Consider the following 25611-nt stretch of genomic DNA (forward strand, 5'->3'; position numbering starts at 1 on the left):
ATGCCATTGCAGAAGTGTTTCACTTTATTGACACAGGAAAGCCTGCTCGAGGCTCCTTCTCTCAGTGTTGAGCAACGCTACAAACCCCAGTTACATGCTGGAAGTGCTCCCGTGCACCATTCACAGCCTTTAGTCAACTGTTAGATAAACCTGTCCATTGATGGGCAATGTTTCCTGGTGGAGGTAACCAGCATGGATTGCTCCAGCAACCCAGGCCACACCTTTTTGTAAGACGCTTTTTGACATGGAAACTCCATAAAATTCCTTATTCTACAAATCCTCCTGGATGTTAAACAGCACCGAGGCTGACAGAGAACAGTGTCAGTAAAGCCCGGGGAGGATCGGAAGCGTTTTTCTGGTGCCGGCTTCTATCAGGCTTTGAAATGGCATCCAGAAACATGATGGAGCTGCTAGCAACTTGGCAAAAGGAATGCATAATGCAACAGGAACAACAGTGCTCAAAACCAGGCGGATCAAGTCATCGCATCCACTATGATGGAAAGGTCTCTCCTACCCCAAGGGTATTCTGATGTCCATGACTGGGTATAAATAGACCTTGAAGAGGGCAAAGACAGCAACTTGGCAGCATTCCCTGGCATCTTCTTGAGCTGATGTAAGCCAACATCCCGACTGGCCCTGGAGCAGCAGAGGGAATCCCTGGTGATGGATGTGTGGCATTTCTCCAGGAGCCTGTCACTGCAGGCTGTCCTGCACCACAGGGACAATGCTGCCCTTCTTGGTTTTCTTGCTGCCTTGGCTCCTGCTGGTTTGGCTTGAATGACACCTATAAACCTTCCAGGATTCTGTGCCTGGAGCCTGGGACAGGCACCATGATACTTGCATAAATCAAACATCATTAGAAAAGGCATGTTTTATTTCAGCTTTCCTGCAGACACTTCATTAAGATGATTATTCACTTGTACCAGTCAAATGAAGTCACTGCAACTGCTGTTCCCAGTGGTGGGCCCAGAATGACAGAAACTGGCAGGATGGTCATGCATCAGCCCAAATCCTTTTGTTCCTGTTTGCTTTCTGTCTGCACACCCAACCATCAGGCCAGATGCCCCCAGGGACTCCAGCTGTGGGTCTCTCATCCCTGTGTCTGCCCATAGGATTCCTGTAACATTTCTGCCTGTGGAAGTTATTTTACAAAGAAGTTCCTCTTCTTGGATGATTCCAGAGTCTTTATTGCTGCATCTTTCTACCCATACCCCCTTTTGTATGGCTGCTTACATCCAGCAGGTATGTTGGCTCATTCACCTTAGAGAAAAGAGCTGCCTGCATAGTGACCTTCATCTCTTGACAGAATCAAGAGATCATCTTTAAGGTCCCTTCCAACCACAACCATTCTATGATACTGCGATCCCATGATCTTTACAAGTGGTAAGCCTTATATTGCTGTTTCATTCAAGCAATTTAGTAGGTCAGATATAACCTTAAGGATTTCTGGTCCAGGCCAGCATTGTTGGTGGAGAAATCAAGACACAGAGGGAGGACATGAGCTGCCCAAGGTTTTGCAGGTGGTCAACAGGAGAGCCAGGAATAGCGTCCAGGAGGCAACTCAGTCCCAAGGGGAAGATGTGGGCAAGGTTAACACAGCAAATAAAAAATGATCCCTCTGAAATAAATGTGACCCATAAAATGCATAAACATTGCCTACCCATAAACAGCATTTACTATTTACAGCATCAAAGCACAAGGATATTTGCCAGCCATTTGCAGCTCAAAGGATAAACAGCAGTTCTTTTGATCCCGAGTTGTCAAAAAGGTTATATTTAAAGCCATTCATTCCTCCCCAGTCTTTTTCCCTTTACATCATTTCTTTTATGCTTTGCACTGGTCCTGCTGCTGTAAATACCACTTTCGCTATATAGTGGTGGCACAGTAAATATCATTTCTGGTAATGAAGCAGGCAGGGAGGGACTCCTGCACTCCCTGTAACAACCTGAAATAGAAACACCATGGGGATAAAATATGAGAATTGGAGCTTTGACTAAATGGCAGCTTTTGTCACCATTTCTCTGAGCATTTGAAGAATGGAGGCTGTGAATCCAGCTCTGAAACACTCACCTGGGTACATCAAAGAGAAAGACAAGAAAGTTACTGAGCGTTTTGCTAAACCCTGGAGTTTGCTGGTGGCTGGAGGGTGAGAAAGCTGTTAGAGCTAAACCAGGTTTGTTTAGAATGACATACACATCTTACACAGTAGTAAACTACTCAGCATTTGGCTGCTTGTCCCATCCCAAACCTCTTCTTGCTCTGCTGCCTCAACCGGTGTGACTTGGCCAACATCTCTCCGTCGCTTCTAAGAATGGTCCAGGGCTACAAGCACTGTGCTTCATTTTGAACTCTATTCGAAGTCTGGAAATGTCTTGAGATCTCTGAAGTCTGATTTCCCTTTTTTCCCCAGAAAACCATCACATTCTTCTGGGTCATTCATATGGATGTGCCGGGGGGACTGATTCACTTTGATGTTATCATTTGAGTTGGCTGCAGTGTGAAATGTAGCCTAAGCTATTAAACGGAATCATGATATGTTTATTGGAAATACATAAATATAAACCAAATATACTGGTTTAAAATAAAACTCGAGCAAAGCAAATTGGAAAAGGAAAATGCCAAATCAAAACAAAGCATGTCTGCGCTGTTGAAATTAAAATGTCATTTTTCTTGGCTTTTCCCATCTGATTCCTGTGAAATGTTATGCATGTAGTGATAGAGAAATAATCTCTATTTGTACAGTTTATGCTATCAGACTTGCTTGGTTTATGACAAATAAGAAGTTACCACCTCTCTCAATTGTAATGCATATTATGGATGTGCTTGCTTTTTAGTACTTTTAGCGCTCAAACTGGGCTTTGCTCTTTCCTGGCCCATCCCAAGGCTGGCAGATTCGACTGTCCAAAGAATGAAGGCATCGAGCAGAGGGCATTTTAACATCGGGATTTTACAAACCAGGAAACAGTTTTAGAAAGACAAGGAAGGATCCAAAGGAGGATGCAGCACAGTAAACAAGGAAAACCTCTCTCTTGCCTGGGTACCAGCGGATGATGCTTCCCCAACGGGTCATGCTGGGGAGGATAAACCGCGCCTAGCGGCTTCACAGTGGAGTCTTCTGCTAGACCTGTCCACTGTGGAAGGGAAGAGGGGATCTAGTATTTAAAACAAGCCCTTTTTTAGTAAGGAAGTGTGGATGGGACTGCGTTGGAGGGAAATGCAGACCCTTCTTGTGCCAGGACGTGTGAAGCCAGCACTAGTGGCTCTGCAGAATGACAGGGCTGCTCTGGGGCCAGCATCAGCCATTAATGGTTTGTCTGTTTACGGTGCAAGCAGGCTCGGGAAGAGCTTTCAATGCATATTTTCCTCTCGAAATATTGAATTCGGTGTTTTCATTTTCAGAGGCCTGGGGAAAAATTATGTTTCATATTTTCAAAACAAACAGGGCTTTTACAGAGGCGTAAATGCAGAGCTCTGGTATCCAGCACACCTTCGCCTCTCGCCGCCTCCTCAAAGCCTTAATGTTGCTTGTGTGCCACAAGCTCTGCTAGTGAAAATATTCACCTGAAATGTATTTATCTTCCTTTGCTAATTAACAGCAAAATGACACAGAGAAACTCTATATTTTCCTCCGCGAGAACAGCCATAGAGACTTCATTTATGGAGAGCTCTGAATGATCCCTATTCATGGCGAGCGAGTACTGTCTGCACCAATAGATCCTTGTATGCATGGCAGAGCAACAGGAGAAACCCCATCGCAGACAGGGCTGGAGGTAAAATCTCCCTGATTTTATGTTTTTATTTCATGTTGTTCCCTAATGGTTGTAAATGTACCAGCGTGGTTGTTCTAGATATCGGAGGAGCAAATGCATCTATGTGCATATAAGCGCACAAGAATATCGGTGAATAGTATTTATGCATCTTAGCACTCACCTGCATCCATTGCATATAGAAACACATCCATGATAAGCACGCATAGAGGAAAGTTATATGTCTGCATGTATGTGCACACATACATACTTATATAGAGAAACACATATGCAATCATGTTTATGTGTGTGTATGGTCACGTGTATATATTTATGCATCCATTCACAGGCATAAGAGTTTATAGATGAAGTTTTTTCTTTCTGAGCTCTTTCTTCGTGCATGCACAGGTACAAATGAAGGCGGGGGGGTGTGTGTTCTATGCTACTCCATGACCATAGCTGCAACTTTCACATCATTCATGGCAGCCCTTTTAATCCCAGGGGCTCTGAAATAATAAGCAAATAGGTAAGATGCCACAAAGCTTGGGAAAAGGGGCTCAAAACCAGAAAGAGGTGAAATGGGAGCAAAAAAACCCTCTTATCTGGACCATTTTCTCCTTCTGGCTAAAAATGTCCAGCTAGCTCCAGAGACAGATGAAGGCCTGTGATTGATGGTGGGTACCTGGGAAGATAGCAGTGGGACAAATCTGTGCTGATTTTGCATGAGAACATAGCTACATTTCATATTTTCATTAACACTTTTACTGTTAAAAGAGTTAAGAATACCTGGCAGCTTCACTAAGGACAGGTCCCTTCTTTTCCTAATCAAAGGGCTCTTCTTCACAGGAGCGCTCAGTCTCGGTTGAAGCACTTTGGGAGTAAAGAGTGAATCTGGATACGGGAAGAGAAACTGGGCTTTGAATTAAAGGTAGTTTGCCACAGCACTGCACTAACACAATGCAGATTAAACGGATGAGTGCTCCAAGGGTGTGTGGCTGGAAAGGTGAGCAAAGACTAATCCATCTTTAGAAGGGCTTCAATCAACTGACAATACTGTAATATGGTACTCAGAAAAAAAATAGATGCACTGCTTTGTGATGAACCCATCATTAAATTCTGGTACCAAATCTCCCTGCTGCTCTGCCATAGAGAAAACATTGGATTTCTGCTCACTTGCAGCATCATCAGTCTTATTTGTTGGCTTAGATTATTGGCTTTCTGTGGCAGGAGCTGTATCTCCCTCATGTTCAGAGACCCAAAAGCTAGGCTGTGAGAAATAAATCAAACTTCTAATCTGTTTGTCTATGCTGAGTTTCTTGTCTATTTATCTAGTTTAGGCTACTGAGTTCTTTCTCACCCTCCCTCCTCCGCCGCACAGGGGCACAGCATCATAGAGAAGTAACTGTTTCCCGCAGGAAGGAATTTGTTCTGCATCCAACGCCGTTGCTCGTGCCTCCTCCCCAAGCCTTGCTCTCCTCTTCCTCTCCCCTCCTCCTACAACGATTTGCCTGCAACCTATGCCAAGGCAGTGAAGTCCCCTGGTCCCTCACGCTGGTTTCCAGCCCTGCGCTTGGCAAAGGGATGATTTGTGTGATGCTATTCCCGTGCCCCCCTTCCCACCATCACCCCTCCCTGGGCTTTGCCGGAGGAAGGACACGAGCCTGACACACTGCAGTTTGCTTACAGTGGCAAAGCCCAGGGTTTGCAGGCGGGAGCTGGTGATTGACAGGTTAACCCCAGTTCCCCAGGGCTGGTTTCACTGCTCCCACTGTTACGGTCCCAGATTCCCCACATACCATACTGTTGCGGGTCTCTTTATAGCTTCCCATCCCCTTCACCAGCAATGAAGCCATTGTGGAGGGGATGGGGGCCGGCAGGGCTGGACATTCCCCCCCTTTTCCCCATCTTCATGCAATATTTCCTAGTCCTCCTTGCTTGTCCCTCTCCCCTCGGTGCCTCCCCCAGCCTTTCACACGTGTCAGGGGCTGGCCCCATGCCTCCCCGAGGAAGGGCAGGTTAATACCTCTGGGCCAAGGCTTGTGCTTGCTACTCTGCATCCAGGCACTGGCTCCTCCGCAGCCATGGACAGGATTTTCTCTGCCTTGCTGCTCTCTTTGCTGCTTCTCCTCCAGAGCTATGGAGTTTGTGGGACACCTCCACAGCAGAGAGGTAAGTGGGGAGCTCAGCAGTGGGATGCACGGTGTCAGTCCTCTACCTCCCTGCCACCAGCCTGCTTTGGGACCGGCAAGGAGGTGAAGGAAGAAGAAACACCCAACATCAGTCAAGGAAGCAAAGGAGCTTTCTCAAGTGTTTTCCCAAGGCAGCAAAAGCTGGAGATGGGTTTGCTTCCATCCCTTACACTGCTTTAGGGGAATAGTGGGAGGTCTACACAGAGGCACAGCAAAGGGGGCAGCAGGTCAGCCTTAGCCCCCAGCATAGCAGCAGCCTCTGAGCTGTAGGAGGCTTAGACAGGAGAAGGGCTCTCCTCTGCCTTCCAAAGCTGCTTCTCCTCCACACAGCTCTGCAGAGGGCTGGTTTTGCCTGGAGCTTGAGGAGGAGTTGGCCCCACATCCCGGGCTCTGGTTAACCTCACTGAGCAGGAAGGTCTGGGTCAGGCTGCTGAGGATGGGCCTTCCCGAGGTTTCCCCTCATCCGTTCTTGAGCAAAATCCTGCTCTGTTTGTCTTTCCAAGTGGGGTGTGGGGAAGCCAGATGGGAGAAGAGCTGCCTGCTCTGTAGTTCGCACAGTCTCTGACTCCTCATCTGCGATTAGCATCAGGAAGCACCAAACACAATGGGAAAGGCTGGAGGGTCTGGTGGTGAGGAAGCATCTCCCTTCTGCCAGGAGCAGGATGCTGCCGGCGCTCCAGCCAGCCTGGGGAGCTCAGTGCAGGAGAGGAGGCCAAGGCAAAAGTTACTGCTGGGTTCTAAAACTGTTTGAATGATCTTATGATGATGCGTAATGCATACACCTGGGCAGCTTGACAACTGTAAAACAGGCATGACAGTGACTGCGGCGTTAGCTGTTGCTCTTGAAGGGGAGTTTTCTGACATACTGAGCAGTTTCTCCTCAGTAATTTGGAAGGGGAGAGTTATCTTTGCTGCAGAGCCATTAAGCACTACTGAAGGCAGGAAACTAAACAGACTGGTCATTCAACTCAGCCCTACCGTCAGCAATCACTGCTCCTAGAATAAACACCTTCTAATTCTGACTTACCAGGCAGGTTTCCTGTTCTTTTAATGAATACGGCAGAGATGCCCTAGGAGAGATTTTCTGCTAAATCAGTGCATGAAATTCAGTTACTCCTGAATTACTCCAAGTGTGGACGTTGTTAAAAATAGAGGAGCATTTTCTTTCTGGTTTAATTCAAGATCAACTCTGCTGAGTCAAGATGTCAACCAGAGCAAGAGTGCTTGTCACCTCCTGGAGATAACCAAGGCCTGTTCTGCAGACCTGATGTGTGCACTGGGGCTCTGACCAGACAGGCTGAAATCCCAAAGCTGCCATCTGATATCTCTTCTTTTCTCTTCATTGCCCTGAGATAAACTTCACTCTCATAAAAAGAGGTTAAAAAAGTTATTTAGGGCAAAATCACTGAGCTTCCATAAAGAAAAATAATAAATCTGGAAAACTTCTATTGGATCCCAATGTTCCTTAGGAAAAAACCACCAACTTTTCTTACTTGGTTTGTCACTAAAACCAGAGGAGATTCATTAGTTACAGTGGCAAAGGGGAATCTGCCCTTTATTTCTGACAGAACTGATTGCAAGACTTTGAGCCTTTCTCTGTACCTTCATTTCTCACCTGTAAAATAGGCATAAGCAACCCCTGGTAAAGGGATTTGCAATGCTGCAGATAGATTGCCAACTGAGTTTTCCCTTCCTCTGCAACGAATTACGGTGGCAAAGTGGAAGTCACCCACATGGGAAAAGGTTATATTGCATTTTAAGGGAAACTAGAGCATCTGACGAAGTAAGCACTGCCTGCATCCCTTCCCCACACAGCATCTTTGAGAGAGACCTTTCTGGGAGCCAGAAGCACATTCAGCATTAGTGTCTCGCAGGAAACTAACCTGATTATATCCTTTATGGAGCTATCACAGGGTATTTATTTTTATCTGTCTGAAAGACTGAAAGCTCCATTACATCTCACACCGAGGACCAGCTGTAATATTTATGTCATCATTTGGAACAGATTTGTTGGCCCAAAAGCTCACATTTAAAAATCTGTCCGCAGAAATCTCCTTTATGATCTAACCTATATCGTCCCCCTCTGCAGAAATCAGATATTAACAGAACACTCGATGCCCCTACAGAGACAAGCTAAATGACAGAAAGAAATGAAAAGAACAGAATGCTATAGATTTGGGGGGGGAAATGGGGCAATTCATTTAGAAAAGCATAAAAAATACCAGTCCTTTTTATGCTTTGCCACAGTTGAAAATTAAGATGGAAACAGCATGAAAATGAGAAATTAAAACCAAAATAAAATCACTCAGCGTTTTGCAATGCTAATGCTTCCTGTTTGTGCCGTTTACTTTTTACAGCGGATATTCATGTCTTATTATGGGGTTGTAGAGATTAACTATCAATTACGTGGTTCTACATCTCTCTATTGTATTGTCCCTCACCAGCTCACAGAAACAAAACAGTGCTGGTCTTTGCTGTGTTACAGTATTTACCAGTCCACAGCTGAACAATGAGACCGGTTCATGGTATGGTGGTTAGTTAATCTGGGTATCTCAATCCACGGCTGAATCTGAACGGCTGAGTTCCATGCCTGCTTCTGGTCATGCATGATGAAGATATAATCTCATTAATTAATATCCATGGGGATTGCTTATCTATGACTGAAATGTGATAACTCCTTTTTAGATGCTGTTTGATGACAAAGTGCACACACAGGCTTCAGTTCACAGCTTTATTCCTCCCTCCGTGCTGCTGTAAGTGAACTAAGTTTCATGTAGACATTAGCAATAGCCTGGGGTGACAAGTGAGTAACCCACTCCCGCAAGTGCAGTGTCAGGATCTCATCACCTCGCTCCCTCAGAAGCACACGTTGTCAACCAGTAACTGTGCTTTTCTTACAGATGCTTTTCTATGACAGGAAAAAGAACATTTAGGATTATTAGGTTAAAGTGGACTCAGTTGGCCTCTCTGAGACAGGCAGAGAAAGGATTGAAGCTCTCAGGTCCTCTCCCCACTGACAAGACCATTCTTTCCCTCCTAGGATCCTTTCCTCTTCTTTTTTCTTTCATTTTTCTCCTCCCTCCTTCTCCTTTCCAGGCTCCCTGTGTAGAACCAAACCCACCGACCTGGTGTTCATCATCGACAGCTCCCGCAGCGTGCGCCCGCACGAGTTTGAGAAGGTCAAAGTCTTCATGTCCCGAGTGATTGAGGGGCTGGACGTGGGCCCCAACTCCACACGGGTGGGTGTGATCAACTATGCCAGCGCTGTCAAGAACGAGTTCTCCCTCAAGACCTACCAAACCAAAGCCGCGCTCCTGCAGGCGGTCCGAAGGATAGAGCCGCTCTCCACTGGGACGATGACTGGCCTGGCTATCCAGTTTGCCATCAGCCGGGCTTTCAGTGACTCCGAAGGGGCCAGGGTGAGGTCTCCCAATTTTAATAAGGTGAGAAAATGATCTGCTCCTTGGAAGCTCCTTTTTGATTGTGCCTCATCATGGAGCAGCTGGGAAAAGGAGGTTTTCTCTGTGCTTTGGCTGTGTGGGGACAAGACGGGGATAATTGACAAAGGTGGCAAACCTTTGGAAGGTGGAAACCTCCCAACCCTTCTTGAAAACCAAGCTCAACATTCTTTGGGGGAGAAGCTAGGCACGAACATGCAGGGTTATCAATGCACGTCTTAGAATCGTAGAATGGTTAAAGTTGGAAAGGACCTTAAGAACATTCAGTTCCAAACCCCCTGCCACTGGCAGGGACAACTTCCACTAGACTAGGTCTTGTGTGCCCCCTCACCGTGCTGAACTATCAGCAACTTGCAAATACAAATGATTCCATCCTCATATGGTCTCTTATTGCGGAGCTCACAGTGGGGAAAATTCTCTGAATTTTAGCCTAAATCTGGTTTGATGCAATAGGAAGAAAAACAAGAGTAATAATAGGAGAAAAAAACACTCCAAGAAACTTCTACTAAGTCTCCTTGACAATCAGGTCCAGAAAGATAAGCTCTTCTGATGAGCCATCATGATCACATCATTAGCTTAGGAGTCACCTGGTGCAAAATCTATCAGCTCAGCTCTTGCAGGGTAACTCAGACCTAATTGCCATGGGTTTTATTCAAAAGGAGCAACGTTGTTTGGTCAAATTCTTTGAGGTTCACTGAAAGAAATCAGTGGATAACGGTGCTTGAAGGGTGCCAATTAGTGCACAAAGGCTTTATTCCAAAAGCTGGGAGTTGTTGCAGGACTGCACATCAGCAGAAATCTCAGGCTGTTGCTAATTTGCCTTTAAGTGGGATCTGACAACTCCAGGTAGTTCTTTCCCAGGCTCCATCCCTTCCACCCTCATCCATGCAGAAGATTTACTGGTAGGGAAAACCAGCTGTTCTTTTCAATATTCCAGTAATTCCAGTGGCCTCCATGGCAGCAGTTATCCCACATCAATCACAACCCTGACTCAGCTCCTGCAACACCCCCAGAATCCTCTACTGAGCTGATCTCCTAACTCAGTAGATGAGGGAAGGCAAGAGACAGGAAACCTGTGGCCAGTCATTGTGCCTAGGATAGTACCTGGGTCATGAATGAAGGATCCTAAAGGAGGGGTCTGACCTCCAGTCCTGTTGCTCCCATTGACTTCACTGGTTTTCTTATTGTTTATCTTTCAAATGAGATCTTTTTGGTCCAGTTTCTTTTAGGACCACTACGCAATCCATTCATGCCCCTCTCACCATATTTCTTTATCCTCTCCTGTCTTCACCTAATTCCCCAACGTCCATTTTAAGACAAGGAGATCACGTTTAGGTCAGGACTGGGCACAGTCCTGATTTATACAATAGTCTTTTAATACTTCTTTTCTTAATACAGTCTGACCCCTTCCATGCAGGTAGGTTGAAGACGTTTTCACTGAGCTGTCTATGCAAATGTCTGGATCTTTATCTAACTCATCTCTTCCACACCATTTAAGCAACCATTTCCTCATGTACTGTCTTCCTGCTCTTGTCTACTCTTCAACTGGGCTGCCAGACAGCTCATCCAACATGCTCCTTCAATCCTTGCTGTTTCCTGTCCTCTCAATGCACATAAGAGCTGCTACGTCCTACTAATATATCAAACAAGCCTTTAGCTTAAGTATCTGAACTCTTAAAAACCCAAATCTCATTTATTCTGTGGATGGCTAAAGCATCAATGCTTGTGTGGACGGTGGTACAAAGATCTCTGAAGTTGCTTTCTCTCCCTAAAACCTTACTTCCCGGACATCTGAGAAAGCAGAATAGTGGAGGTTTGGTTTATCTTAGGCATTAAAGAAGAAGCAAATAAAATCACTATTTGCTTCTCCCTCTTCCCTTCCACTTTGAAGCTGATCCAAGAGACAGAATCACAGAAAGGGACCTCTGGAGTCATAGTGACCATGCTCAAGCAGGCCAACCTAGAGCTGGTTGCCTAGGATCTTGTTGAGATGGCTTTTGGGTGTCTCCAAGGTGGAAGCCTCCACAGCCACTTGCATTCCTTGGTTCCCTGGTTATTTTTTGCCTTTTTCCATGTCTTGAAGTCCAGCAAACTTTTCCCTTCTGTCATCCTCATGCTGCCCAAGGTGACTCAGTTGTCTGCCTGGGGTCATGCAGTAATTGAGGGAGATGAAGCTTCCAGAAGCACTGGACATGGTTCTTGCTCTTTCACCCAGCAGAAATCCAGCAAGACCTTGTGAAAATCATGTTTGTCAACCATGTGGGACACTGGTCAAAACATCACAAGATCCTCATCTGATCTTGCTGTGTTCCGTGTGGCAAATGTCATCCCAGGACAAGGAAAAGCACCATTTCTCTCTGTAGGAGCTCAGAGCAGAGGTTGTTCACACTCCCAACAAAAACTACAGGGGTGCCCAAATACCTTTATCTTTCTTTAGGAAGAACAGCAAATAGGTTGTCAAATTGCTGAGAAAATCAAGGACTTATTCAACTTTCTGCCCAAATCTCCTTTCAGTGCTGCTGCACCATTCACATTACACACTGCGTAATGAGACACAGCTAGCTCATTAGCTGTTTGGTTGCCTACCCTGGAATATGAATACCTAGGGATGCCTGGGAATACTCTGGTGTCTTAGTTAACCAAGAATAAATTGTGTCATGAGACCATGGGGGATTGCTCTATGACAGAAGTAATACATGAAGGATCTAGATAGGGACTGAAGGGAAACGGAAAGGTGGTGGTTAACATGAGCAAAAGCTTTGACCTTGAAAAGCAAAATGCTAAGAGTTTCCTTAGGGAAAAACTGCAGATCCTGTTCAGCTCATTGAGAGAACAAACGTGTTCTCCCTTTCTTGATTCCTCTCCCATGGCTACCTGCTGAGGCCAGCACAAGCCCCCTGCTGCAGAGCAGAGTCAGCCTCTCCAGGGTGCAGCGGTTGCTCCTTTTCTCTTCACCAAACCAGGCACATTCCAGGACTCTCAGCTTTTTAAATGAGACAAGGTCACAACAGAGAGAACTACACAAATCCTGTGACTGCAGAGGGTTTGGAGGTAGGTTAGAAAACCCCAGGATGTTGGGGTTTTCCACACTAGAACTCCCTGCCTCAGGCGGGCAGGGAGGGCAGGTGTCTGCAGGGGGAATGCTAGGGAAAAATCAGGATTTCCTGGTTATCAAGATTACTACAAATGAAAACAAGATCACGTTGTCCCTGTTCTGTTTCTTACTCTGTAAGCACCAGTGCCTGGTCACAGGCAGGCTCCCTGGCTGGTTGGTGCTTGCTCTGCATCACTATTCCATTCGTTATAGCCATGGGTTCACTGATGAACTCCTGATGCCTGATCCAGACTCTTTGTACCCAGAAGTTCTGTTTTCCCCAACAGCAACATGAATTCTGAGTGTTCTATAGCAGATTTCCACATGGATGAATTATGAAGATCTTTTCCATCCGACCCACATGTGGATGCTGCTACCAGACACCTGGGTCATATCTGAGGGTCAGGCCTATGTGAAGATGCCGCCCTCATGGGAAGAATGAAAGGAACTGGTTAAACCTGGAGAATCGCTTTGTTTAGACAGAGAAGGACATGCAACGCCTCATCCTGTGACAAACACCACAAGGAAGATACGCAGCTACTGACAGAAACCTGTTCACAGGGCGGTGTTGCTCGCAGAAGCTGCTTGATAATACATCTTGTTTCCTGACAGGTCGGTTTTTGATAAGCTCTAATCCGCAGCCCCGATCTCGGAGCTGCTGGGTGCATGCAGGCAGCAGAGCTGCTGAGTCGAGGGCTCCCTCTCCTGGCAGAAAGCATGATTGCATGGCGGGCTCTGCTCCTTGGCTTGGCTGATGGTCCAGGATCAACCCCAGCGCTTCTTTTGGTCTGATTCTCGTTCCACCTTTACATCACACACTCCCATCTGCCACAGGTGACGCTTCTCCTTATTTTGGCCACAAGCAGAAGAGAAATACTTGAGTGTATTTCTTGATTCCCTTGGAATCAGCTAGTTACAGAACTGTGATCCTACTAGGAATTCTTGCTTTTGTAGCCTTTAGGATGCACAGATACACACCTGAACTTAGAGCCCTGCACCAGACTGAAAAGCTCTACATTTTTCCTGTTTCACCCAGGTTTTGCATAGAAGAAAAGATCTGAACTGGGTACCAGATTAGTATTGCAGTGGTACTTTCGTACAGATGACTGCAGCATCCATCCATCCATCCATCCATCCATCCATCCATCATCCGTCCCTCAGCAGAAGGGTAGGCAGAGAGGGAAAGAGGCCACTTCACCTGCAGAGTCATTACCCCTTGGATGAGTAGGGCAGGGAACCCCACTCCTGACCATCCACCTGAGGATGTAAACCAGCCATGACACTGAGCAGCTGGTGGGTCTGATTTATATAGAGGAGAACAGCAAATACCACCTTAATGACCAGATGATGGCTCACTTGAACTCACTGTTGCTGCCAGTTGGATTTTGCATTTCATTTTTCTTTACTTTCTGTATTTCTGAGGGTATTTGCCTGGAATGTGGAGCTTTTTTTTCTGCTCAGCAGCTCACCTGCTCCTGCTGGTTCTATTTCTCCACACTGCCTTACAGCCCAATCACTGCCTTTGGGGTTGGCAGCGGTGTCACAGTAAAAGAGTTGTGAGGAAAAGGGGCAGGAGCAGATGAATTGGCAAAGAACAAAAATCAAGGTTTTGTGACAATGTCACGTATCAGAAGAAAAAGAAAGAGGAAAATGGACAAACAAGCAACAGGAGCAGGACTCTTGGAGGTTTCCCACTGGTTCAGGGCTCTGACTAATCCAAGGTGAAAACTAGTTTCCACTTAAACCAGTTGTCACTTTAATGCTGATGTTAGTATAGGTAGGATTCCATCTGTTATTTACTGCAGAACAAGATATCTGGGCACTGACACACAGCAGGACCGTAGGCGGATCTCTTCCCCTTCATCTGCTTCAGCTTCTCCATGTATAAAATGGGAAAAAGTCCTCATCTCATGATGCTTCCATGACATTTCCCGAGATCCTTTAAAGCCCCACACTGAGTTAAAGTTGTCCTTAGGTCAGCAGGGGGGTCATGAAGATAGTTAGAGTTTGGCTTGAGCATTTGCTTGCCACTGAAGAACGTAACCTTTACTTTAGTTTCCTTAGGGGCGAGATGCACCAGTTATCCCTTAGCTAAATCAGCCGGGTCCCTGGCAGCTTAACCTTTCCAGCTCAAAAAGAAACAAATCCCACATAGAAGAATGACTTGTGTGATCTCGGGAAGAACGGGAAGAGGAGGAGGAGAGGGTGGCATTTCCTTTCTCCTTACTTTTAGAAACAGAAACCTTCTTTCCTAACCCCGCCTGTTCCACAAGCAATAGCGCCATCAACGCCTGTTCGAGCACCCACCTTGCCTCTGCCCTCCTCTGTGTAGGTGGCGATCGTTGTGACCGACGGGCGTCCCCAGGACGGAGTGCGGGATGTGGCAGCGAGGGCCAGAGCAGCCGGCATCGAGATCTTTGCCATCGGGGTTGGCCGGGTGGACATGCACACGCTGCGGCAAATAGCCAGCCAGCCCCAGGATGACCACGTGGACTACGTGGAGAGCTACAGCGTGATAGAGAAGCTGACCCACAAGTTTCAAGAAGCTTTCTGTGGTAAGTCCTTGCCACACAACCCTTGCGTTCTTAGCCAAGAGCTGCGAGGGGCTGTAAGCTTTTCACATGGGAGTTGTAGGGGTGACCATTCTTCATCCATCTGCTTCCTTGTTCCCAGGACTTGGGTCTGCAGGAGCAAGAAGCAGCATGAAAGACCGATGACCTTTGAAGTTGCCTTTCAAGTATTTCAGGTTTGGGTTAGGGAATTGCCTGGTTTAGTTAAGGAAGTCTCCAGTTTGTAAACTTGACCCACATGCTCCTTGAGGCATTGAAAAAGAACCTGGAAAACACGTTCTTTATAGAGCTAAAATAATTGGCCTCATGTTTAAGCCTATCTGGGCAGTTCTGAGAATCTGGCTTGTAATTTCCCCACCAGTATTGTCTTTGGAATTCCCACTTCAGCAAGGAATGGTTTCATTTCCCTGCTAGAGGCTGAACTGCCTTTGCTGACTACGCTATTGGCTTTGCAAGCCTTGGGAGGCAGGAGACTCTCCTGGCTGGTGCAGTACCTAACGCCTTTCTGCACAGCATATAAAGAGCCTGGCTCTCCTGCAAACACATTCACTCCTACATAAACCAGGGAACGGAGTGAGAAAGCTTTATTACTTTCAAATGTACCCACAAGGCTGTAGGAGGTGGCCTATAAATATCCATTTAATGTGTCAGCAAGAGAGGCCTGGGGGGGTTCGCACGCCCATCTCGTGTGGCAACACCTCTTAAAAGGTGTGATACCCCAGGGTGCCTATGGCAAGGCATTGCAAACACATCCACACAGATGGACCTGGGAAACTCCAGCTCCTTCCAGAGGTGTAAGATCTCACGATTCAGGCTGGAAATGATGGGGGGGGAGCAGCTTCTTGTGGAGGAAAATTTCCTCCTCTGCAGGAAGGAGGAAACTTCTGCTTATAAAGTGAGTCGTGTGTTGCAATCAGGTGTCACTGCAGCAGCAGCTCATGAAAGAGGGGAACAAATACTTCATACTACAGGGATAGAGACGAAGTTTCAGAAGGTGGGATCCAGGCCATGAGTATTCGCGGGAGTTTGTGTTGGCTGCCCTGGAGTCAGCCTGAGACAGAGAGGGCTGGCAAAGTGTTTTGAAGCTCTGGCACTGATGCCTTTCCAAAAGATAAAGAGGAAAAAACCCCTTTCTGTGCCTTGCTGTTCCAGTTCCTAACGTGCAGACGACAAAGTGCTCCCCATGGTAAAAACCCTCAGAGGTGCATCCAAGGGAAGCGCTGCACTAAGGATTATTACAGCTAACAAAGAAGAGCAGCACATTAGCTGCCAAGTGGGCTGTTATCGTGCTATGCAAGCAGCTGCATGAAACCATCCTTGGAGATGTACCCAAACACCACCTGCTATTGCAAAGCACGGTTTGTGGGTACTGACAGCAGGAAGGACTGTGCTGCAAAATCCGAGCTCTTTCCCATAGTGCTCAACAAACACATGGGGAAAAAGGGAGACCATTGGCAATCTAATCACTAGTTTGACTAATAAGATCTCTGTAGGCTTCAGAGAACTCAACCTGAGAGGCCAGCATTACAGCCATCTGCGTGGTTAGTGATATTCCTAAGGATACGAGCTCCATATATGCAGGAAAGATCTACCAGCCCTGGCACAATCTGCAGACACGTGGATTGGGAAGGCCAGAAGAAGTACAAAACACATGCAGAGTAAAACACAAACAACTTGAAATAATGAAGAGAAGCCCCTTGACTTTTGATAGGCCTCAATGCTCGCTTTTCTGCACAGATTTCCCTGGTATTTGTAAATGAACTTGCTTCAACCAGACCTGTTTACTTCTGAGTTTGTTTTCCATCACCATTGAGGTAGCTGTGACAGTGTTGTCAGTCGCAGAATGCTGCTGGCTCAGACTGCTGCGATCCAGCTTCTGTTTGCTCAGCATCTCAGGAGTCAGATCCAGGTTAAGATCAGCAGGAGAAGTGATTGTAGAGTGAATCTGAAAGCTGCACGTGTGAGGGTGGCTCGGAAGTGAATATTTGCATGTGGATCCCATCCAGGAAAGACAACTGTACACAGGGCTGATCTCACCAATCATATTTGTATGGCATAGCTGGAAAAAATGGGTATTGGCCAGCCCAGATGGTAGCAAACCTCATTCAGTAGCTCTGGAGAGTGAAGTATATTGTGATATGCTCAACAGACAGATGGGTTTTGCCCTCAGAATGGAGTCCTGGCTATGCCTTTTAGTCAGGAGACTTCTGTAAACTACTCCTTGTATCTCAGTCACTCTCCTCTGCTGTTTTGTCTTGCTGCAGAAAGGATTGAGTTATCCTTAGTGTACAGACAAATATCATGCTTTGTGCATGAGCTGGGTTGAGAAGCCTTGGCATGGTCTCTGATTTTAATCTCCACCTTTGCTTATAGTGGTGTCAGACCTGTGCGCCACTGGAGACCACGACTGTGAGCAGATCTGCATCAGCACCCCAGGAGCATACACTTGTGCCTGTAAAGAAGGTTTCACACTGAACAACGATGGAAAGACCTGCAGTGGTATGTAATCATTTCCATTCGCATGGAGCCGAGCTGTGATCTGCAATGCTATGGTGGGGACAGACCTGGGACAGGGTAGACATGTTCTGTTCACTTATAACCAAGAATTCTTTTGAAACCATGAGTATGAACTGTGGTTTGAGTTCTGATTCATTCAACCTATTCCATTAGCAATAAAATGACACTCAGGTAATATCTTCCTGCATAATTAATTGGGGTCTTGGTTGCTGTTTTCTTTTGCCCTCTTCTCAGCTTGCAGCGGTGGGTCAGGATCTGCTCTGGATCTCGTTTTCCTGATCGATGGCTCCAAGAGTGTGCGGCCTGAGAACTTTGAGCTGGTGAAGAAATTCATCAACCAAATTGTGGACTCGCTGGAGGTGTCGGACAAACAGGCTCAAGTTGGCCTGGTTCAGTACTCCAGTTCTGTCAGACAGGAGTTCCCACTGGGGCAGTTCAAGAACAAGAAGGACATCAAAGCAGCAGTCAAGAAAATGGCCTACATGGAGAAAGGAACGATGACGGGCCAGGCTCTGAAGTATCTCATTGACAGTTCCTTTTCCATCATCAATGGAGCCAGGCCCGGGGTCCCAAAGGTGGGCATAGTCTTCACTGATGGACGATCGCAAGATTACATCACTGATGCTGCTAAGAAAGCCAAAGACTTAGGTAGGTGTCTTGAATTCTCAGTGTCTTGTTTCTCTCTTGGATCAGGTATTGCACCTAGTATAATGCTAGGTATGACTCTTTCTCTGGAGATATGTCTTAGGATAGAAGCATGTTACTAAATAGTGACTTAGTCGAGATGCTGCCTGACTGTGGTTGCATGTTCATATAGAACTTGGAGCAACTCTGACTGGGGTTCAGGCTAATCCTGATTTGCCAGCAGCTGTTTTTGTTCCCAGAGCCCCTCTGTGTCTTCAATCCAAGCCTGCTGGAGGTCTCTGTGCTGGGCAGGATGGAGTTGCACACATTTGCTATGGGATGCAGACTGGCCTAGCATGCCTCACACAGATGTGAAGGAAACCGCAGGGAGAAGCGGAGGATTTGTCTGATGCTGGTAATGAAAGCCAGGTCAGCAGCAGCGGCACTCGTGGTGAGGCAAAGCCAACCATCAGAGAATCCCTTAGAGAACAATGGGAGTTGTAGGGCCAAGTGTGGCTCGGCTGTATCAGCCTGAAGGAAAAGGAAAAGAAGAGATGAAATAATAAACAAAGCAGAAACATGGATTAAGAGGGTATCCATGGACTCGAGGACCTTTCTGCAGCTTCCGCTGGAATACTAAAAGTGCACAGTGGCCACATATTGATGTATTTATATGTCTAAACAGAGTGAAGTATAAATAGCTTGAGATTTGCCCCTTTGCTGACCTGCTGAGCAAGTTCCCAGTCTTCTGACATCTCTGTGGTAAATGGATGCAGCCCATGAATTGCTAAATCCTTTATTTCCCTTTAACTCTGGGCTCTACCACTAGATGGGACTAAGGGCTAGCATGTGATAACAAAGCTCAGGTGCAAGCTCATGAAAAGCTGCTGTTTACAAAGCAAGCTGATGTGTTATGTGGATGTTCAGCTCTTACAAAACAAAAGGTCCTTATCAACTGTATCTATAGAATTCAGGCCCCCGTGATGATAAAACTTTATGCCTTTTTGATTCCTCCTCTCATGTTCCTACACAGAAATCTCCAATGTGTTCCGAAGTTCTTTGAGGGGGATGAATAATAAGATGCTTATAATGAGACTGCAAACATGTTCATTAGGTAGAACTTTAGGGGAAAAAATAACTGCTGTATATACCCAGAGGCAGAAAAACAAGGCAAAAAGGGGAGGAGGGGAAAGCATGACCCGTGTCTAGACATGGACAAGTGGAGAAAATACTTCAAAACAGGGGTTAACCTGTATCACCATTCAAATCAATGGGAAAACTGCAGTTCAGCTCAGCAGAAACAAGCTTAAGGCAGAGGTGGCCAACCAGTTTCTTGGCAGTGAAGCATGTTCTCACCTCGCAGTATTGGGTCGCTCTTGACATACACCATAAGTTGCAATTTCAGAAGGAGATTCAGCTGCAATTCTGCTGACCCAAAGGTCTCTGTGGCACAGGGGATGGAGCTGCACGGGCTGATGAATGGTGGCTGCAGGCTGCTTTGAAAACTTCCACTCTTTACTTTTGCTGTGTTATTGCTTCCATACGAGCTGGATGGATGATCCTGTCAGGGCGTTATGATCATCTGTCCTGCCTTGTAGCTCCAAAACATTGTTCTTGTGCTGATAGTGGTCATTGTCCAGATAATTCTGATAAGACTTTGCCTGCAAAACTACTTTGAAACCCCAGGTGAAAGCAACCTATGATAGTAGAGGGTAAAGGGGGTGATTTCCAGTTAGAGCTGTGTGGAGACCAGGGGTCCAGAAGGCGAGCAAGGATGCACAAACTGGGTACCGCAGCAGCAAGATGCTCCTTAGGTGTCCAACTGACAGGTTCCCATTGCTTCCAGGCTTTAGGATGTTTGCCGTAGGAGTTGGCAACGCCGTCGAGGATGAGCTGAGGGAAATTGCTTCAGAACCAGTAGCTGAGCACTACTTCTACACAGCTGACTTCAGAACCATCAGCAATATCGGGAAGAAGCTACAAATGAAAATCTGCATTGGTGAGAGTGGGGGATTGGGGAGAAGGGGGGTTTAGTCCCAGCATGGAAAGGCTGGCAGCAGGAGGACAAAAATGCCCCTTCAGATGGATGTTGGAAAAAGCATTCTGTTCTCAGTGTAGAGTTGGCAGGGTACATGGAACCATGAGACATCAACAGTTCAGGCGGGTACCTGAACCACAGCCACTCCTGCACCTCAACCATCTCCCCCTCTCACAAACTGCCTTCTCCTTCCCTTTTTCTCTACTTTCCTTCCCCTCTCTCCCTTATTCAGAAATTATGAATTCAGAATGTAGCAGGGCCAGAGAACAGCCAAAAATGACCTAAGGAAAGGAGAGATGCTCTTAAAAGAGAAGCTAAGGGTTGACTTATTCCGGCTTAATTTGAAGATCATCACAAAATCGGACATCTGAGCTGCAGCTCACCAGCCACTGGCTGCTTCTGCAGTCAAACAGGCACCCCAGGCGTGACACATTTCAACTTGCAATAAGCATCTAATATCTTCCACACGACTTGTAGGTGTATAGATTTGGGTAAGATGAATGCTACATTGCTCACATTTGGACAGCCGAGTGAAACAAAGGCTGAGAGAGGACTGAGTGGGAGCCAGGCGTGACAAGAGGAGGTAAAGAATAACTTAACATTTAAGGAGTGTTGACCTGTAAATAACTTGAGTCTAAAAATGGTTTTAAAAAGAACTACCAGTTATATTTTTGTTTTGAAGGAATCAGATGCCTCCTATGAAATATTGGCCCTTTGCAATGCATCTGCTCAATCAGGCAGATCATAGCGAATCCAAACACCCCAGCTTCATGCCAGGCATTGAATACCTTGCAGCGTTTCTGAGAGCTCTGCTGCCAGGCCCACCAGGAAGCTGGCACTCATTCATCAAGTCCAGGTGCTCCGAGTGTTTTATCCTGCAAGGCAAACGTTGCCTTCCAGTTTCCAGCAAGATTTATTGCACCCAGCTCTGATGGGGCTCATTCAGTTCCCAAGAGAGCTCTGCCAAGCTCAGCTCTAGCTCCCATGAGTGTGTAGACCTGCTTGAGTGCCCCATAGGCCCCTATGAGCTGCTGTCATGGGATATGGAGACACGCTACAACATCAATCAGATCCAACGATAAACATTGCCCAATGTTACTCCCCTTTTTCCCTTTTCTTTTTTGCTATTTCTAACAGTGTTATTTGTGCCAAAGCCAAGCGATATCCATGTAAATATTAGTGGGTAGCAGTAGGTGACTCATCTGGGTTTGTCCTTAAGTGTATGACAGAGAGAAAAAGCACTTGGGAAGTGAGGGGCCTTGCCTCAGGAAAATCGGATTCTGCCCCTTACACCCTTACAGATGGGCTGGGCCATGCTGGGCACATCCCCTGTTCTTCAGATCCCTAAAGATGGGACCTCCCTTTCCTCCTGGGGAACGCTGAGGGACAACACCCTCCGGGGTGCTGTGTCTGCAGAGCCTGGAAGCCAGGCTTGCAAGATAGAACCTCTCTTTGCCATGGCTGCTTTAAAGAGTAGGAGTGGACCCAAGAACAAGATGATGGGAGCTATATGAAAACCCCCCAACGTATTGCATTTAAATGTCCTTTGAGGAAGCAAATACATTCAAGGCTTCAGCATTCACACAAATAAATGAATAAATAATTAAAATAAAGTTTGGGGAAAGTGTTTGTTTGCCAAAAGATCAGTTTTGGTGAAGAGCTTAACATTTGAGTTAAAAAAAAGGAAGGAAAGGAAATACTTGTGTATGTTTGATTTCCAGTGCCAGCTCGTATTTATCAACAGATGGCTAGAAATCTCCTGTTAATATCCAGCTTTAGTTTATTCATAACTGGCTTAATCCTGTTGTGCTTTTGTGCAAGTCATGTCCTTTCCCTCAAAAAGTCCTTCTCCTATTTCCTCCTTCCATTTGCTAAGCAGTTGGGCTGACTCACTGTGGTCTTGTAAACATCTCCTCTCCTTTCCCAGTCATCCCCGTACCCCTTTTTGCTTCTATTCCAGTTTAAGTTAATTTGCCTTGAAGAGTATATGCAAATTATTGACCTAGATTAGCAAACTGATGCATGCACATTGCTCTGCCGGCTAAAGAGATGGAGTACTGAGAGCAAAGCTCAAACAAGTCTTGACTATCAAATGGCAAACAGGGCTAAGGGTATGGCCCACCACGGTGATGCTATTGAGAGGACAGAGGTTGCTTTGAGCACTCTATCTGCTCCGATTCAAATGTTGGGGGCAAACGTTAAGCATCAGTGGTAGAACTCCGTGGGATTTTGGGAATATGGAAATCCAGGAAGGATGATTTCTGCACTATATAACAACGTAGCAATATTTCTGGCCTATATAACAAGAAAATGTGGTATTTTCCAGTCATATGAGGTTAAAGCCAGAAGTGATCACTCAAATAACAGGAATAACCTTATGATTTCCTTCCTGCTTCTGATAAAGAAAACACAAATTGCTTTATTTCACATGCCTCAGTGATTTTGATCTAATCCCTTTTCTCTGCCACTTAACTCATCTTCTTGATATTGTGATCCACAGAGGAAGACCCATGTGAATGTAAATCCATTGTGAAGTTCCAGACAAAAGTAGAAGACCTCATAAATTCATTGCAGAGGAAATATATCCTTTGGAAGCTGTGTTTGGTCAGAATTCAGCGGGTTGGGATGGGCCTTCTGGAGGGACCAGTGAGGGAAGTCTACTCATGGAGGAAGGAGGTTGGGTGTTCAGGAAGCTGGGAAACAAGGCACTTACTTAGGTTATGAACGCATACAACAAGAGTCCCTGCACCAGACTGAATGGTCTGACACAGAATAAGTAGACCAAAAAGAAGTAGACCCAAAGGAGAATATGGCAAACCACTGGAAGGCAGCAATGAGCTGTAGGCACCAAGACCTAGGTCAGGTTTTAGGCAGATGCTTAATCATGCACGGGATGCTGCTGCTCCCTCTGCAAGCTGCCTGTCCTGTGAAGCAGGCTGGAATGTGAGGGCTGAGAGCTAACACTGGGCTGTGAGCAGACCAACCACTGGTGCACGCATGCAGCTGATCACCCAGTCATTAAAGCCCCATGGGTGGGATCCTGTTTATGATGGTTAATGTCTACAATGCAAACATCTGAGCTGGCTGCCTAAATCCCTGCACACCACTGGAGAGAAGGAGGGTCTTCTACAGCAAACCACCTCTGACTGGTGGTGGTCTGGATATAGCCCGGTGGAGAGGGCCACTGAGGTGAGTTGGATCCCATCTGACCTGAGCTGGTGGGGCTGCATTCTGCGTGCTGGGTCCTGTCACATTGCACAAAGACCATGAATAAGAAACAAGGAAAAGAGGAAAACTTGAGATAAGATTCTAAGTTCTCACAGGGAGAGGAATTAGTGAACCCTGAGGCTGGCTCACACAGGGCTGGGGAGATTTTCCATTACTGAGAATAAGGAAAGAATAAGATTTTAAAAGCAGTGTTTTAATGTATTCACACATTTCTGTGTATTTTCTCCTCTTTACTCAAGCTGAGTGAAATCCACGACTTATGTTATGCAAAAGGTCAGAGTAAATCAGTAGTTCTCACTCAGTGGGTTGCTGCTCCCAGGCACATCATGAAAAGCAATTAGTGAAAAGAGCAGAAAATTGTGACACACCATAGAGCTCTAAGAAAAGCTCCCTGCTCCACTCATCACACAACCCATGCTGCTCAAGGTCAGGAATTCTCTGTCAACCACTCAAAACACACTCCAATCAGGCTCACCATTTTTACTCCTCCTTTCATAGTAAATGTAGAGGTGCAAGTGAGTGTTTGTGCACACAGGAACTTCTACCTTCAATAAAAGTTCATCAGCCTCATCATCTCTGGAAATGCCAGAGCAGATGCTGGCAGCATCCCTGTGCTACCTGCTCCCAGCAAGGCAGCTCCATTGGTTACCTGTTGTGCAAGCCAGGGGATGACTTGAGCAATGAATCACTGCTGTGCACTCTCCTTCTTATCCCTTAACTCTTGCTCACTGGAAGCTGTGGCAAAAAGGATCGAAGCCCTGGAGAACAAGATCATCTAAGATCCCAAAACACTCTATTTCCCTCCTTCCTAATGGATGAAGACTAGAACTCCTTCAAGACATAACGGGCAGCAGCTCAGCCACAGTGCTATGGCAGCTTCTATTCCTTTAAAGAGTCTAGTCTACCTGCATTTGTTTAAAAGGGCAGAAGTAGGACAGTAGAGCAGACATTGTATAACAGGCAGAGCACTGTGTGTGACTGAGAGCTAGACCATGCTAATGTGTGTTACATCATATAGAATTCGTATATTAAAAAGTGGAAAGATTTGGTTTTGATTTAAAGCTTAATATATATATGTTAATAAGTACTTGATTACGAGTTCTGTGAATCCTTGCAGTGTTCCTCTGCATCTTTTGTTTCTATGCATGAGATATGAGATAATTTAATTTAAAAGTCAAAGTGACTTTAAAATCAACTCAGATGCTGAGTGTAAAATGCCAGAGCCGCTGATCAGCTTCTTATTGTAAGCATGATGCATTTGTCAGTAGGTGAAATATAGTAACAAGCTCTGAGTGTGCATTGCAGACAACATAGGGTAGGGTGCTGCTGCTAGGTGGGCTTATCCATAGCTGCTGTACAATATAGGAAGAAGAAAAGCTCAGCTTCCCTTGCCAATGGTCTCACAACGTCTCAGTGAGCTGGCACCCGAGCTAGACCTGTTCTAGGTAAGTCCTGATAATGTGCAATGAGCCAGCAGCCGTGGCTCTGTGCAGCACAAGGCAGTGCTGTCAACACCAACCCCAGGAGATGTGCCCCTGCTCTTCAACTCTCTGGTCTCTACATCCTCAACTGGAGCTGCAAAACATCAGGAGCACCTAAAACACAGGGAACTGCTGCTGGTGGATGTGGTGCCCTCATCACTGTGTTGACCTGAGGCTCCCTAGCTCCTTCCTCATCCCTCACCTCTAAGCACCTTCAAAGCCAGTAAGTTCATCTCAAGAACTTGCAGACTCTTCTTCTGCTCCTGGATTCCCAGCACTGGCAAGGCAAGAAAGCAAAGTGGACTGGAAGCATCCAACGCTGCCTGTCTTCTACAGCTGTAGCCTGGCTAAGGGTGAAGGGAAGAGGCCGTGTTCATTGATGGCCCGATGGAGCATCACTGACCGCAAGCACAAGGGCTTGGGTTTGGAGGGGTTTGTCTTTATTTTTTGTATCAAAATATTTATACTTGAGCCATGTGAACAGCTTTTGAGGATGACTTGGCCTGGTCAGAGCTGTCACCACAGCACAGGTCAGCATTAAACGTTTGCTGAAAGTTGTAAAAGGGAATTTAACTTCTTTCTTTGTGTAAGCATTGAGGTAGCTGCCTCACAACAACACCTCTCCTTCGGCTTGACAGTGGTAGGAAATCCTCCATCTCGTTTCAT

The 25611-nt window shown here is 46.2% G+C and overlaps 1 protein-coding gene across 1 annotated transcript; it reads left to right on the forward strand.

The window, feature by feature from the left end:
- Positions 1–5827: 5827 nt before the first annotated feature.
- MATN1 (matrilin 1) lies at positions 5828–24243 on the forward strand (the record flags this gene model as incomplete). The annotated part of the gene is made up of 8 exons (XM_080632368.1): positions 5828–5915; positions 9032–9378; positions 14820–15042; positions 17431–17556; positions 17809–18222; positions 20045–20197; positions 22737–22817; positions 24194–24243. The coding sequence occupies 8 exons, from the start codon at positions 5828–5830 to the stop codon at positions 24241–24243; spliced, it is 1482 nt and encodes a 493-aa protein (XP_080488494.1).
- Between the last annotated feature and the right edge of the window lie 1368 nt (positions 24244–25611).

The sequence above is a fragment of the Psittacula echo genome (assembly GCF_963264785.1).
Source record: "Psittacula echo genome assembly, chromosome: 21".
In the NCBI taxonomy this organism is placed as follows: Eukaryota; Metazoa; Chordata; class Aves; order Psittaciformes; family Psittacidae; genus Psittacula; species Psittacula echo.